The sequence below is a fragment of the Pezoporus flaviventris genome, unplaced genomic scaffold, assembly GCF_033815535.1.
Source record: "Pezoporus flaviventris isolate CSIRO_AGI_PZ_B2104156 unplaced genomic scaffold, CSIRO_AGI_Pfla_v1 ptg000023l, whole genome shotgun sequence".
In the NCBI taxonomy this organism is placed as follows: Eukaryota; Metazoa; Chordata; class Aves; order Psittaciformes; family Psittacidae; genus Pezoporus; species Pezoporus flaviventris.
The window spans coordinates 9,068,013-9,082,102 of NW_026892571.1; the positions used below are offsets into that span (position 1 = coordinate 9,068,013).

Genomic DNA, 14,090 nt, shown 5'->3' on the forward strand with positions numbered 1-14,090 from the left:
AAACCCAACAAATAAAACCTCCCCCAAAACCCAACCCCACTTATAGGCTTCAGGCACCACAAAGACCACGTATTGCATCTCTTCTTACCCTATGGGTGCAGTGCTGATGAGCTCTGTGCAGGATGAGCCCTCCCCTTCCCAAGCACCCACCTTGGTATTCAGAAGCCAGGCACGGCAGGGGCTGGGGGCTGACCCGGGGTGTCCAGCCACAGGAAAACTTTGGAATTTGATACCTGGGTACACCAAAACCAGTGCTTGGGAAGTGACTGAGTGATCCCCCAGGAGAGGGCTTCCTCAGGCATTGCACTGACCCTTACCCTCTGCCACCTTGATGCATCCCTAGCAGGGCCCGGCTGAGTGGTAGATGGAAGAATTCCACTTTGCTTCTTTTTTTTGTTTGCTTTTTTTTGGATTGATTGTTTTCTGAAAAACAGCACAGCACAGGACAGTACTACCCACCCTAAATGTGTCGCTATATACATTCTACATAAGCTCTATAGCAATCACATGTAAACATCATCATTGTGAGGAAATACTAGGACAGAAAAAGGCAAAGCTACAATGAGGCAATTGCCAATAGCAGATGCTCAGTCTTGGCCAGAGCTTCTCATGTTTGCTAAGGTGGGATGAGGAACCGGGAGAGCTTGTGGCAGGAGAGACACCAAACCTTGCTGCTGAGACTGAAATGGCACAAGGGCTGTTCCCTGGCAGTGATGGTCACCGGCGGGAGGTTGGGGACCTACAGTTCAAACCCGCAGCGGCCCATGGGCCCTTGCACTGCCGGGCTGGTTGTCAGAACCTTGGCTTCCCGAAAGCGGGGAGGAATAGCCAGGTAACTGTGCTGGTATCGGCGCTGCCGGCGCTCCTGATCCCACCAGAGACCAGCTCCACGGACGGCCCTGGAGCCCAGGGCCTCCTCGGCAGGGCTCAGGCTCTTAGCATCACATCTTGTGCAATTTCAGAGGCTTTGGTCATAACTCCCTGCAAGACGAAATAGTTCCCACACCAGGGAAATGAGAATAAACCTCTAAGTGATGGGGAAGGGAGATCCCAGGAGACTCTAATCTATTGACAGAGTTAAGGCTATAATATTCTATCTACATAGGATGGCTGAATCCCTAGTGGTCTCTGGGTCTGAAAAATAAATGGAAATGATGGAGATGGCTTGAGGAGCAGCCAGGTTCCCACTCCTTCTGGAAAAGTGCCTCTGGCCGGTTTGCGGTGGGGTTTGCTCCAGCCACTGGCGGGCTCTTTCCATCTCCCACCTCACCTGGAGATGGAGGACAGGTTTGCAAGCAAATTTCAGGGGGGCTGCTGCTTGAGCATGCCTTCAATGCAGTGCTGCTGGGCAGCTCCGAGGGTGCCTGGCCAGGGGCAGAGCAGGCAAGTGTGCCACAGGCACTGGGTGCCAACTGGGTGCTGGGGAAGTGTATGGCTTATCAGGTACCGAGCAGAGGACAGACAGGGCAGTGGAGCAGGCATTCAGTGTGGCTGCCATGCCCCCTTCCTGCCCCTCTGGATTTTGGGGGCCATCACAAATGGGTCTTCTTGCCCCACTTGCTTTGCAGGGGTAGAAGCAAGTGGGAAGCAAGCCACTCAGCCTGTCTCATCTCCCAGTGCCCAAGGGGCCAGAGAGAAGCCAGCTCCCTTGCACGGACCCGGAGGTGTCCATCTCCCAGGCTGTGCCCACAGGATCAAGCCTGGCCAGCTCAGGCCCCTGGCCCATCTCTCGTGGCTCCAAAGGCAGCAGGGGGCTGGAGCAGCGCTGGCTGCCAGGCATAGGTCCCACAGCCTGCCATGTAGTGCATCCTTCTACCACCCCTCTCCTTCAAGCCTGCAAAGCTGACTGGCCCTATGGTGAGAATGGCATGGGGCTGCTGTGCCCCACTGCCCACCTGTTCCAGCACACACCAGGACCAAGCTCAGCATCCGGGCGCTGCAACCCAGCTGGGCCGGGGCTGGGGGTCTCAGACCATGCAAGCAAAGAATAATGGCTTTGACAGCAAAGAGGGTGACTGCGACACAATGACCGAGCACCCTGGTTTGCCAGCAGGGCAGGCAGGTGCCTCCATGCTCCGTGACTCTGACCCCCCATTTGCTGAGTGGCAAGTGCCTCATTACAGTGCATAGTTAAAAATCAAGGAAGCGGTACAATAAATCTGAATTACAGTACATCTGAGCCATAAATACATTTTTTTTAAGTATATACTTTTCTTTTTTTTTCTCTTCTATTAAAAATTAGTTTATAATCCTGATTCTATTCACAATTAACAATTTCATCATCACACACTACGGACAAAAAAATGTTATGGTGAACACAGCTGCAACTCCACGGCGGGAGCACGGGGGAGACTGGGATGGGGGAGAGGGGCCGGGGGGCTCCTAGGCTCACCCTAAAACAACCAGTCAGCAGCGGAGGGACTAACGTGTGGCAGTGAGACATCAACACCATGGGGACTCACAGACAGAAGCAGCTTTGTTCAATGTAAACATCGATCGGAAGGGACAGCAGTCTCTCTCTCGCGTGCTCTCCTCTCTCACGCTCTCTCTCGCTTTCCGTAGACTGAATAATTTCTTTGAAAACGTAAACATATTGGAAGTGCCTTGACTGAGGTATTGAGGTATTCCTCCAAGGTTAAGGCTGTTACCGATGCAGGCTTAGCTGGGCCTCCTGCAGCAAGCTGTCGAAATCCATGGTCTCATACTTGCTTTTCACTGGAGCTGGGGAGGACTCCTCTGCGCTGCAATCTGGGAACAGCAGGGAGGAAAACTGAGGCATGGCAGGGCACTGCTATCAGCATGCTGCCTCCCAGCGCTGCAGAGCCAGCTTGGACAAGCACTAATGCAAAGGGGAGTGGGGACAGTGCTGTCTCTTGCTACCCACAGCACTGCACAGCCACCCTACGATCTTCATCGTGGGGTGCTGTTTCCTATCTTCTCTCTGCCCAAAATGAGGGGCTCGGATTTATTTAGATGAAAATGGGCAAAATCAGAGGGACTGCTGCTCTGAGCAGATGAAATATTACAAGGCGCTAAAAGATCAGGCACGTGTGTCAAACTGAGCATCCAGAGAGAAGCCCAGACTTGGCGCTTTAATTTCTGTGTCTCAGTCACTCATGCCTGAAGTGGGACACTAGAACCACTGCACCCCCTGCAGAGGGTACAGAAATAAATGTGTGCTGTTTATGAAACACCTGAAGATCACAGCAACGAGGGCTGAGCAAGGCCTGGATCACACTTCTTTTGCAGGACTAGCACAGGGTTTCATTCCTGCCCCTCAGCTCAGGCTGCAGCCCTGCTACCTGCAAGGGCTGGAGTCCAACAAGACCTGGCAAATACTGCCACTGAGAGAGGCAGGAGGTGCTACAGAAGCCTGTACAGCACAGAAAGAGTTAATGCAACTGCAGCACATTTCAGTGCCGTCATTTTGGCTCAAAAATGCTTGTGCAGTGTGGTGAATCTGTCCTGTGGAGCAGCAAACCACCCAGATCACCTCTTGTGCTAATGAAATGTTGCTGATTGCTTTATCTAATGACTGGAAAGGGACTTCTCTGCTGGAAAGCATCCAGCACTGTAGAAACACAGCGGAGACAGCATGGGCTGTGGTCAGCTGAGACTCAGCAGCCCTGGGGTGCGAGGCTATGTTTTGCAGCCAACACACTCCAGGTCCTCACACCAATTGCTTTTCTTCTCTCCCCCTAGTTTCCCAAGCCATTTGACTGAGCTAAGAGCAGCTACGTGAGCCATAAGACAGCTGCTGGGCTTTTCCTGCAGGCTCTGAAGATGTTTAAGATCCTTGCCTGACTAGTGTTTAGCAGTGCAAGGTGCTGTTACAGCTCTGTGATGATAAATGAGATGCTTCGGAAAAAGCAGCTCCTGCTTTCTTACCCAAGTCAGCATATCTGGTCCAGAAGAAATGCCCGAGGCCACCAGAGCTGAGCTGGAACGAAGGCTCGTTCCTCTTCCGTAGTGAGGTGCCGTTCTTCAGAGATAAGGCGGCATGCTCTGAATACCGGTAGGTGATGAAGCCATATTTATCCCCCCTGAGCGACCAGAGAAAGAATTCAGGATGCAATGTGCCCCACATCCCCTCTCACACAGCTCTGCCCAGCACTGCACCCTCCATCCTGCTGTCCCTCCATCCTCCCGGCTCGCCCCATGCTCTTGGGCCTGGGCACACACTGCATTTCTTAGCCCAAAGCACTGAAACCATGGGCTTGGCTGACTGAGGGAGCTGGCGTGGCACAACTGCATCACTCGCACACACATGGCCAGGTGCAGGGCTGACCCTGCACCTTCTGGAAGTGCTGATGGTGCCTGGGGACAGGGGTTGCATGTAGCTGCTGGAGCCCTGGACTCGCTCCCCACTCACCTGTTAGTCCTGGACAGGACCTGACACTCCACGATCTCACCAAACACTTCAAAGCGTTTCTTCAGTTCGCTGGAGTTCATGCTGCTGGAGAGGTTTCTGATGTACACCACCCGGCCTTCCCCCTGGCAAAGCAAGTGAGAAGCTTCAGGCTCCATGACCCCACACCTCCACACTGCTGATGGGCACTGGAAACATGGGGCTGTCAAGGAGCCCTTGCAAACCAGCACTGGGAATCAGGCTGCAATAGGGAAGCATTCCCAAGAATTGCTAGGGGCAAAATGAAATTGCACTGCAGGAAAAAATAAAATGCCAGAGGGGCATGTGTGAACGTGTGTGTGCACAACATTACACAGGAAGAGGTCATTTCCCACTCACTCACCCTGCATCCAGCTCCCACCTACGGGCACAAGCCAGGTTCCTGGTACATGAGGCTGCCTCTGCAGCAGAACCACATCTGTAACAGCTGAGCAGCTTCAGGGATTCCCCAGCTCACCCCACTAACTGCCAATGCCAACTGTGCTGAAGCACCAGTGTGGGATGCTCCAGCCATTTCTGTGCCAAGAACTCTGTGTATTGCCAGTCGCCAGAGGCTTTCACTTCATATTGGGTTTTTCTCTCCCCCCTCCACCCCTATCTCCTTGTTTAACACTGGCCCTGCACCAAGGGCTGCTGAAGCCAGGGCTAATGGACTGCACCACTGCTTTTCCAGAGCATGAGATGAACTGAGGGCTGGGGATTGCTTTGTCCCTGCTCACTTACGATGGCCTTTTCCCGTTTCTTCTCCATCTGGCCCCGGTGCCTGCTCCCGCCCTGACACTGTTCGCTGTTCTCACACCTGGGAAGCGAGGAAGAGGAGGTCAGCCCTGGGGGGAACCCAGTGAGAAAGCTTCAAACATGAAAAAGAAACTGAGGTAGGTACACAGGGTTGTAGCAGCAGGCGGGCAGACACTCTGGAGCACTGGCAGCCAAGGAGAGATGGGAACACTGGAAAGGACACTGGAAAGTCCTTTCTAATAAATTCTGGAGGGGGTTCCTAGCCCTGGCATGGCTCTGGCCCCTGCCCACACCCCAGTACTGCTTTCTCTGGCCGTGGCTGATGTTTGCAGCAGCTGCTGTAGTACCAATTATTTCAACAGTTTTTCTTGCATTAATTTGCACCTTTATTACTTGGGCCAGTAGAGACAGACAGCCAGGGCTGCCATGGACCGATGCAAAAATGCAGGGGCAAGAACAGTCCAAAGTGCCCTCCCCACAGTCCCCTGTACCTGAAGGCGCGTCTGCTTGTGGGTGATCGGGACCGGCAGCAGGAAGACCCTGAGCTGGACCTGCTCCGGGAACAGTAATGCAAACTGGTCCTGGAAAGAGGATTTCTCCGCAGGCACAGCTTGGTGTTGCCATGCTCCTCTTCCTCCTCCTCCTCTTCCTCCTCTTCCTCCTCTTCCTCCACAGGGGAGCCGCTCTCGCTGCAGCTATCTTCAAAGACGGTGTCATACTCAGGGGTCTTGCAGAAGATCATGTCCTCGTCATCAAGAGCACTGTCCAGAAAGCCAAAGTGCTTTGTTAAGCTGGCTCTGATCTGCTGGTCTCTCAGCTGTTTGACGCCATCCTTCCACAGCATCTCGCTGCCAGCCTCCTTGCTGCTGAGGTCCAGCCCCTGGTAGTGCGCAGCTGGGACCCTCCTCTTGTGCTCTGTCTCCACTTGGCCTGGGGGCTCCCATGACCTGAGCACCTTCCTCTGCAGGGCGGCTTCGGGCTTCATGACCTGGCAGTAGTCGTGGTCCCCAAAGGAGCGAGAGAAGGGCCGCTTGAGCACGCCTTGCTGCTCGGGGAGCACAGGGCGCCCGGCAGCTCGGCTCAGGTGGGCGAACAGCTCTGTCCTCTCAGGGTGCTTCCTGAGGGCTTTCCGGGAGGCTGCTGCATCCCCGACACCCCCGGGGCTGGGGGCCATCCCATCCTCCTTCCCCAGCTCCTGTGTGATGTCTGGCTTGTACAGGTCTTCTTCAGCGGGCTTGTATGGCGGAGTGGTGGGTGGTGTGAGACCTAGACCACACGAACAAAGGGCAGGAGTCAGCTTTGCCCCCACCATCCTACCCCAGCACCACAGACACTGCAAAGAAGGAGGTTGCTCAGCCCCACAGCCACATCCATAGAATCATAGAATGGTTTGGGTTTGAAAAGATCATTTAGTTCCACCCCCCCTGCCACAGGCAGGAACACTTTCCACTAGACCAGGTTGTTCAAGGCCCCATCCAACCTGGCTTTGAGCATATCATCCAAGACATCATTCACTGGCACTTGGGGAAAAAGAAGGATGCCTGATCCCAGCTGGGACCAGAGGACTCTCCCTTCCCCATGGGCCATACAAGGCCCTTTGAACAGCTCCCCCATGCCAAACGCACACCCCTGAGTTTCTCGCAGCGCTTGGATGTGGAGGCAGCACATGGGAAGTCTCCTGTGTTTGTGGATCAAAAAGGGGTCCTGGGCCAGGGGGTGAATACGTCCCTGTGGCTGGGCTCAGCTGCAGCTGATGAACCAGGCTCAATTTAGGATAAATTTGCCCCCTCCCAGGGAGGATTTCTGCAAAATTAAGAAATGAAAAGCCTGTCCTACCTGCTGTCCCACACAGCTCCACAGTCAGCATCGGCTCAAAGTTTCTCTTCCCAAAGGCTGGGTCACTGGAGAACAGAAAATAAGGAGAAAGTGTTTAGGTTAAAACTGTCCCAAACCCCGAAGGAAACTGAGAAACCACTGCTTACAAGCAACCCCTCCCATCGTGCCATATGGAGTAACCCCACAGAGGGGTGCAGGGGCAAAGGGGCAAGCAAGTGTGCCCTCCCCATCCCAGCCACAGCTCCAGGGCACGTTGCCCCTGGCACATAGCAATGCTCTGCCCTCAGCCCAGGGCTCTGCGAGCTCCTTGCACCCGAGCGATGGCCACGGCTCCCCACAGCCCCACGCCCCACTGCAGGGCTCAGTCTGCTCTACACAAGCAGCTTTGCCTGCTCACTGCAGACACATGCCCAGCCAGACACACCACAGTGGTTTCCTGTAGCCCCATGCACACTTACGTTTGTGCCAAGGACAGTGTGAGACCCCTGGGTGTTTCTGAAAGGCAAGGAGAGAAGCAGGGTTACCAGTGAGGCTGTGCACCTTCCTCCAGCCCCCACAGCAGGAGCCAGGGCCCAGCTGCCCACCCTGGCCTGGCAGTGTCTGGGGACCGCCTGCCTGTGAGGCAGCAAACGCTGTCAAGGTTGGAACATTCCCACTCACAAAGCACTTGCAGATAGCTGAGAGTCTGGGGCCCTGATGCAGGTGAACCTGGTGCGCAGGCAGAGGAAGAGGGACCTGAAGGATGGGGCAGCCTGGTCCCTGCTGGGTTAGTGCTACACTGACTCCTTCATAAAACCATAGAATCACAGAATCATGGAATAGCTAGGTTTGGAAAGGACATTAAGACCATCTAGTTCCAATGCCCCTGCCATGGGCAGGGACGCCTCACACTAGACCATGTTGCCCAAGGCTCTGTCCAACCTGGCCTTGAACACCACCAGGGATGGAGCATTCACCACTTCTCTGCGCAACCTGTTCCTGTGCCTCATCACCCTTACAGCAAATTCATCTTGTTATAAAGATGGGTAAACTGAGGCAGAAGGCTCCCATGTATTGAAACAGCCTCCCAAAACCAGACCCCCAGCTCCACATGCATGGGACCCCCCAGCCAACCAGCACATGTCAGGGCTCTGCTGTGCTTGGGGCCATTCACAGCTTCACTGCTGAGTGACAAGTGCCTGGCCAGTAGCACTTGCCAATGGCAGGGACAGCACAGACATTATCAGAGGCAGTGCAGGCACACCAGGGCTGGGAGAACAGAGTGGCAGTCCCCAGGCCCCTTACCTGCTTGCTCCAGGAGGACACAGCGCCGGTTCTCAGCCTCATTGCCCACCTCACCATCCCCTGGGGAGCCCAGGGAGAGGGGCTGGGGCTCTGCTGATGGTGCTGTGCCCCCCACTTCCACTTCAGCTGCAGGATCTTCAGGGGAGAAGCCCTCCAGTGCTGGCCATGGTATGGGCTGTCTGCAGGGCAGGGCATCGCGGGAGCTGCGGCCATCCCCTGCCTCCCGAGGGATGGAGAGCTCAGGGGGTGGCTCGTCAAGGAAGGAGAGCCAGTGGTCGAGCTCAGGGTTGAGTCTCTTGGACCGACGTACAGCATAAACAGTGCTCTCCTGCTTGCGGGCCACCTTCCCCACGGCTGTGCCTGGGGTGCCCACATGCTTCCCAGCATCATCCTCGTGGCCACCCAGCTCCTGCAGTGCCTCTGCCTCAGCCCTGGGGCTTTGCCGCGGCTCACCCTTCTCTGGTGCTGTTTTGGCTTTGGATGTGCAGGTCCCAACAGCATCCTCCCCATCTCGGGTCAGCGGCACAGGGGAGCAGGAGCCAGGTGGCTGCACCAGGGCAGCATACACAGGCTTGCCCAGGTGGTATGGCTTGCTCACGTCGCACAGCAGGTCCCGTGCCAGCAGCTCCTTCAGGATGGAGAAGGATGCTCCAGGCTTCTTGCAGCTCCCATTCATCTGCCAGGTGCAGCCTGGCTGGCTCTGCGCTCTCCCAGGGGTACCTGGCTGTGCGGGGCAGTCTGGTTTGGCTCTCTTGTAGGGGCTGCTGCAGGGCTGGGGCATGGCATCAGCGGTGTCACAGGCGGGCAGCTTCCTTGGTGGCAGGCAGTAGGTGTGCATGTAGCGGATGAGCTCCACCACCGAGTGCATCTCCCCCTCACAGAAGAACTGGCTGCCAGAGCCATCCTCTGCCGAGGATGGGGGTGTCACCAAGTCGCTGGAGCTCACAGAGTCCTCACTGAAGTCGCTGTCATCCTCATGATGGTTGCAGTCACCAGGGGACAGGTGGTGGCTGCTGCTGGGGCACTCCTCAGGCACCCGGGGGGCTTGGGGGCAGGAGGCGGTAGAGGTGAGGTGTCGGTGCAGCTCAGAGCAGCTGCGGCTCTGCACCTGCGGGACACTCACCCTCCTGTCCCGGGGACCCTCCACCTTCAGAGAGGAGAGAGGAGAAAGCTTATGTCAGGTCACAGCCCCAGCCTGACACAGGCACCAGGAACAGGGGGAGAAGCCCCCCAGACTGACAGAGCCACCGCACATCTTTGAATCCCTGGTTCCAGTCCCCCAGCATCCTGACGTGCCTAGGGTCAGCCTCACATCCTAGAGGGGATAACTAGGCACTCCAACCACCCTGAGTGCTGCACCCCCCCAGCCAGCATGCAATGATGCTCCTCCCCAGGAGGGATTTGCTTCTCTTCCCAGGCAATCTAATTTGCTGGGCCTAATGCACAATTACCATTAGCAAGGTAGAAAAATCTTTGATGGCAACTTCTGCTGGGATTCAGGAGATTATCTTAAGTGATGGGGTCAGCTCTGAGGCTCTCCCCATAACAATGGCTCCCCACTTGGGCTGCAGGTCACTGGGGACCTGGACAACCAGGGAGCACACAGGGCTTTCACAAGCCAGTGCTTAGGGAAGCCAGGAGAGGCCTGACCCCACAGGGTGCAAATGAGATCCAGACCTTTCTCAGCCCAGCACAAAGCCCAAAAGTTTCACTGAGCAGCCCCAGCACAGGCAGGGACAGGAACACTGTGCACTGCTGTGCTGGTGGTACGGTCCCTGCCTGTTCCCAGCCCCTGCCCCAGCCCAAAGTCTACCCATGCTCTCAATACCATCCTTTGATGACCTCTCGTAGGATGGCTCATGAAAGGTGAGCACTGAGTGGTCTCGAGCTCTGCCTGCTAAGGAAGTACCTTTGTGCAGGGACGTGTGGGTCGGGATTTAGGGGTCCCCAGGCGCCGGGCGCTCCCGTCCCGCTGCGCCTCACAGCTCGGGGGCACATGTGATGGAGAGAGGAGCAACTTCTTCAGCTGCAAAGAGAAGTGGCAAGAAAAGGAGTCGGCATCGCAGTGAGGGTAGGAGAAAGTGCTGGCAGGGCAGCAGCCCCCCAGCTCACACTGCACTGGGCACGGCCATTGCTGAACGCGCAACACAAAAATGGGGGAGGAAAAATAAAATCACAGGGAGGCATTTCCCACATCCCAGTGGACAGCCCTGAAGGGGTCCCACAGCATTCACCCACATCCCCAGGGACCCCCAAGCAGGTTGGGGTGGTGGGGACATGGGGGAATTTACTTCCTAGGGGCATCCCTACTCTCATTGCACAGAGGAGCTGTTGTGGTATCCAAACTTCTCACTCTACCAGTTCTGCCCTGAGGTGACAGTCTTTACTTTGTCGTAAGTGGTGGGTTTGGACAGCTCACTTAGGTCCCATCCAAGGCTCATTTAGCCAAAACATCCAGAGGGCCTGGGCTCTCAAGGCATTTTGTAGATGCAAGCCCCTGTGGGACCTGTTGAGGATCTTCCCCAACATGCTCTGTCAAGACCATGAGTGGTGGAAGTGGGGTTTTCCCTGGGCTACCACATCTGATGGCAAGGTCAGCATATCATTTTTTTCTACTCAAACCCATTTTTGGTTAGGGGAGGAAAAAAACCCATACCCCAACCCAGCAATAACATTTCACATTCCACCCATGTCACACTAACAACTGAAGGTGACAACAGCTCAACAGCAAGACGACTGCGTAGGGGCAAGGGAACTGCATGGAGGAGACAGATCTGGGGCTCCTGTGCTGGCCAGTGGGCACAGAGCCCCAGGGCAGGCATCGGGGGGACTTTAAGGAGTGACAGAAATAGTGGGTGCCTGGATCAGGGTCTGCTGGGAAACATCAAGCAGGGCACCCACAGCTTTAGGCGTGCAGCTCCTGCTGGTGGAAGCAACCAGCACCCTTTCCCCCCCACCCCTGCAACGTATACATCCTATATATACACATACATGTCGTGTGTGATATATACCCCCCGCGAGGGCAGTGGAAATGCACGCTCTCACCACTGGATGTCACTCCTCCCCATCACAGCCCCGGCTTTTGGGGACACCCGGGGGCCAGGCTGGGGGTCCCTGGGGGGGACCGTGAGCCGCAGGAAGGAGTGGGCTGGGGATGGTGGTGGTTTGCAGCACGTACTGCCAGTTAGCTCTGGCCAGGAGCGGGCAGCAGGGCTGGAGCCCTGATAATGCAGGGAACCAAGAGGTCACCACATCTGTAGACACTGGAGGCCACACAGCCCGAGGGGGTTGTGGTAGAAAGCATGTGGGCTCAAACCCAAGCCAAGGGCATGGGCTGTCTGTCCCTCAGGCCGAGCCCCCTCTGTCCCTCCTGCGAGAGCAGTGGGCAGCTCGGTCTCAAGGCAGAGCTGGATGGGAGCAGCCACCATTCCCATGGGCACGGAGCTGGGATGCACTAGGGGAGACCCCCAGGCAGCCCCACATCCGCACATCCCATTAAAAGCAGATGTGGGTCTTGCCAAAGCAGCTCCCACCCTTTCAATACCCACCCCCACCCCTTTCATATATATAATTGTATACACACAGCTTGTTCCCGTGAGGATGGTGATGGAGGTGACAGCAATGATGCAGAACATGTATACGTATACAATACAAGTATATGCTTTGGTATTGACGGTTAAAGAGAGTTTTAAGCCTAGAATGAAAAAATTCAGACCTTTGCTTCCTATCATACCCATGCAGCCGGCTTATCAGGGGCTCATCCAAATCCACCTTAAACAGTAGGAAGTGGGTTCTTACTAGAGACAGCTCATCAAACTCGGGGGCCGGGGATGGCCCCCCCGTGACCGGGGCGGTGGGTTTGGGGGAGGGGGCAGGCGAGGTGTAGGCATGGTTGAGCGTGTCCCCCTCTTCCATAGTGTGGAAGGCAGCCAGGCCCATGTCATCTCCCTGTATATCATCCAATGTCTCGGTGAGGGCTGCCAGCAGTGCTTCATTCTCGCTGTCTATTATCTGAAAGGAAGAGGCAAAGAAGAGAGGGAGAGTTAGGCTGGGCAGAGGGACTCCAGGATGCTGGGCCAGAGGCAGGAAGGGCTGGTGATGCCACGCCAGCACCCACACTTCCCAGTGACCCCACAGGGGATCTGGGAGAGCTCTTCCCCAGCACACTAGGATGGGATCAGGAGGAGACAGACCCGTCTGAACAGGAGCATCAATCTGTCCTCCTGCACCCACAGTGGGAAAATAATGAGTCAGAGCATCTTCTCTCCCAACAGTAGTCTCCACCCCACCATGGGGCAAACAGCAGCAGATAAAGGATCTGTGATTAAAAGGCTCCTTGCCCAAATCCTCCTGATTCTGGGCTGCAAATTCCCCCAGGATGGGAGGGGGGCCGGGAGCAGAAACCAGCCAGGATGGGAGCCTGTGGGGCTGGGGAGGCCCAAGAGGGCACAACCAGTTATTTTCAGCTCTCCTGATGGGGAAGGCAAAGGAAATGTGAAGAGTCATAAGCCTGGCCCAGGGCTGCCCAGTGGACAAGAAGGCAGAGGGGAACCTCATCCCAGGCTGCACCACTGGCCAGATGCCACAACGTGCACAAGCAGTATGGGTTTTGTTTTCACTAAAAGCCCCCAAACACAGGCACCTCCAGGTCGACAGGGGCTCTCAGCCCTCATGCTTAAAGCTGGCTGCACTCAGCGCTCTGTGAGGAACCCGACTGACAGAGCATAGCCCCCAGAACGAGATAGGCTTTATCTTACAGATCCCCTGATCTCTTTCCTCTGGCAAATGGCATGATCTGGGGATGCTGACAGGAGAATTGTGAGTGTTTGGGGCTGCACTGGGCCAAGCAGGGCCACAGGCTGTTCCTGCGTCCTCCCTGCCCACTACCCCAACCTGCCCCCTTGGGCCCCTCTTCCCATCTGGGCTCCACCCTGCCTGATGCACCTCCTGCCATCCCAGTGCCCTCCCAGTCCCACATAGCCCATCGAGCCCCTTTCCAGACTGGAAATATGATATAAAAGCCCAGAAGAGGATGCAGAAGCTGAGGAAAGGCTGAAGTAAGCAGGAGTTCCTCCTATTTGGTCCTCCTCCATCATATTCTGAATGTAAACCATGTCCAACAAGAAGCAGCCTAACATCAGCTACAAAATTAGCACAGGGGTAAATTCAGGCTCGCAAAGAGGACTGCTGACTGCATGCAGCCTCCTGTGTTTCTCTCATCTTGTTTGAAAATTAAATATCTTTTGTTCCATGCCCTAACCTTGCACGCAGTTACCAGAGGAGGCTCCGGGGAAAGGCAGCAGGATGCTCCGGTTTTGGCTCTCTTTTCCTCCTGTTATTGGCCTAAGAGCACTGTGCATACAAGTTCAGTGGGATACATTTCATCATACTCCACTGCTCCTAATGGGCCTGTCTTTTGCATTTCTTTTCTGTTTATCTTTTCCCCAGGAAGTTCAGCGGAAAATATGCATCTCGTGATGAAGGTCCCTCAGCTGGACTGGACCATTTTCAAGCACAGCATCAGCACAGCGTAAAAGCCAGAGGGTTGTTATTGTGGGCAGGTTAGAAAATATTGGGGGTTTTTATGGCTTTTTTTTCCCCTTGTTTAAATATAAATCCTCCTCCCTCCCAAAATGTAACCCAGAGTTGGTGAGGAGAGAAACCAGCTACCCTCTGCCAGCGGGACCCAAACCCAAACACAGGGAGGATGCCAAAGCTGGAGAGCCAGGGAAGGGGCTGCTTTTTGCTCCCAGAAAATGAACATTCCTGTCCCACACCACAGCCCAGGTATCCTGGGAGTTGAACAGGATAAGCTGCACACCAG

At 55.5% G+C, this 14,090-nt stretch overlaps 1 protein-coding gene across 2 annotated transcripts in view; it reads right to left on the reverse strand.

Moving 5' to 3' along the window:
* Positions 1-2,187: 2,187 nt before the first annotated feature.
* Positions 2,188-14,090, reverse strand: part of PPARGC1B (PPARG coactivator 1 beta) — a 44,064-nt gene continuing 32,161 nt past the window's right edge. For both annotated transcript variants that reach the window (XM_061456613.1, XM_061456614.1), the window contains exons 3-12: positions 12,065-12,277; positions 10,176-10,292; positions 8,267-9,413; positions 7,441-7,477; positions 6,983-7,047; positions 5,638-6,412; positions 5,132-5,207; positions 4,373-4,494; positions 3,889-4,043; positions 2,188-2,748 (exon numbers count right to left, since the gene is read on the reverse strand). In XM_061456613.1, the coding sequence (XP_061312597.1) occupies positions 2,645-2,748; positions 3,889-4,043; positions 4,373-4,494; positions 5,132-5,207; positions 5,638-6,412; positions 6,983-7,047; positions 7,441-7,477; positions 8,267-9,413; positions 10,176-10,292; positions 12,065-12,277 (2,811 nt within the window). In that variant the 3' untranslated portion in view covers positions 2,188-2,644. The remainder of the gene's footprint in view (positions 2,749-3,888; positions 4,044-4,372; positions 4,495-5,131; positions 5,208-5,637; positions 6,413-6,982; positions 7,048-7,440; positions 7,478-8,266; positions 9,414-10,175; positions 10,293-12,064; positions 12,278-14,090) is intronic.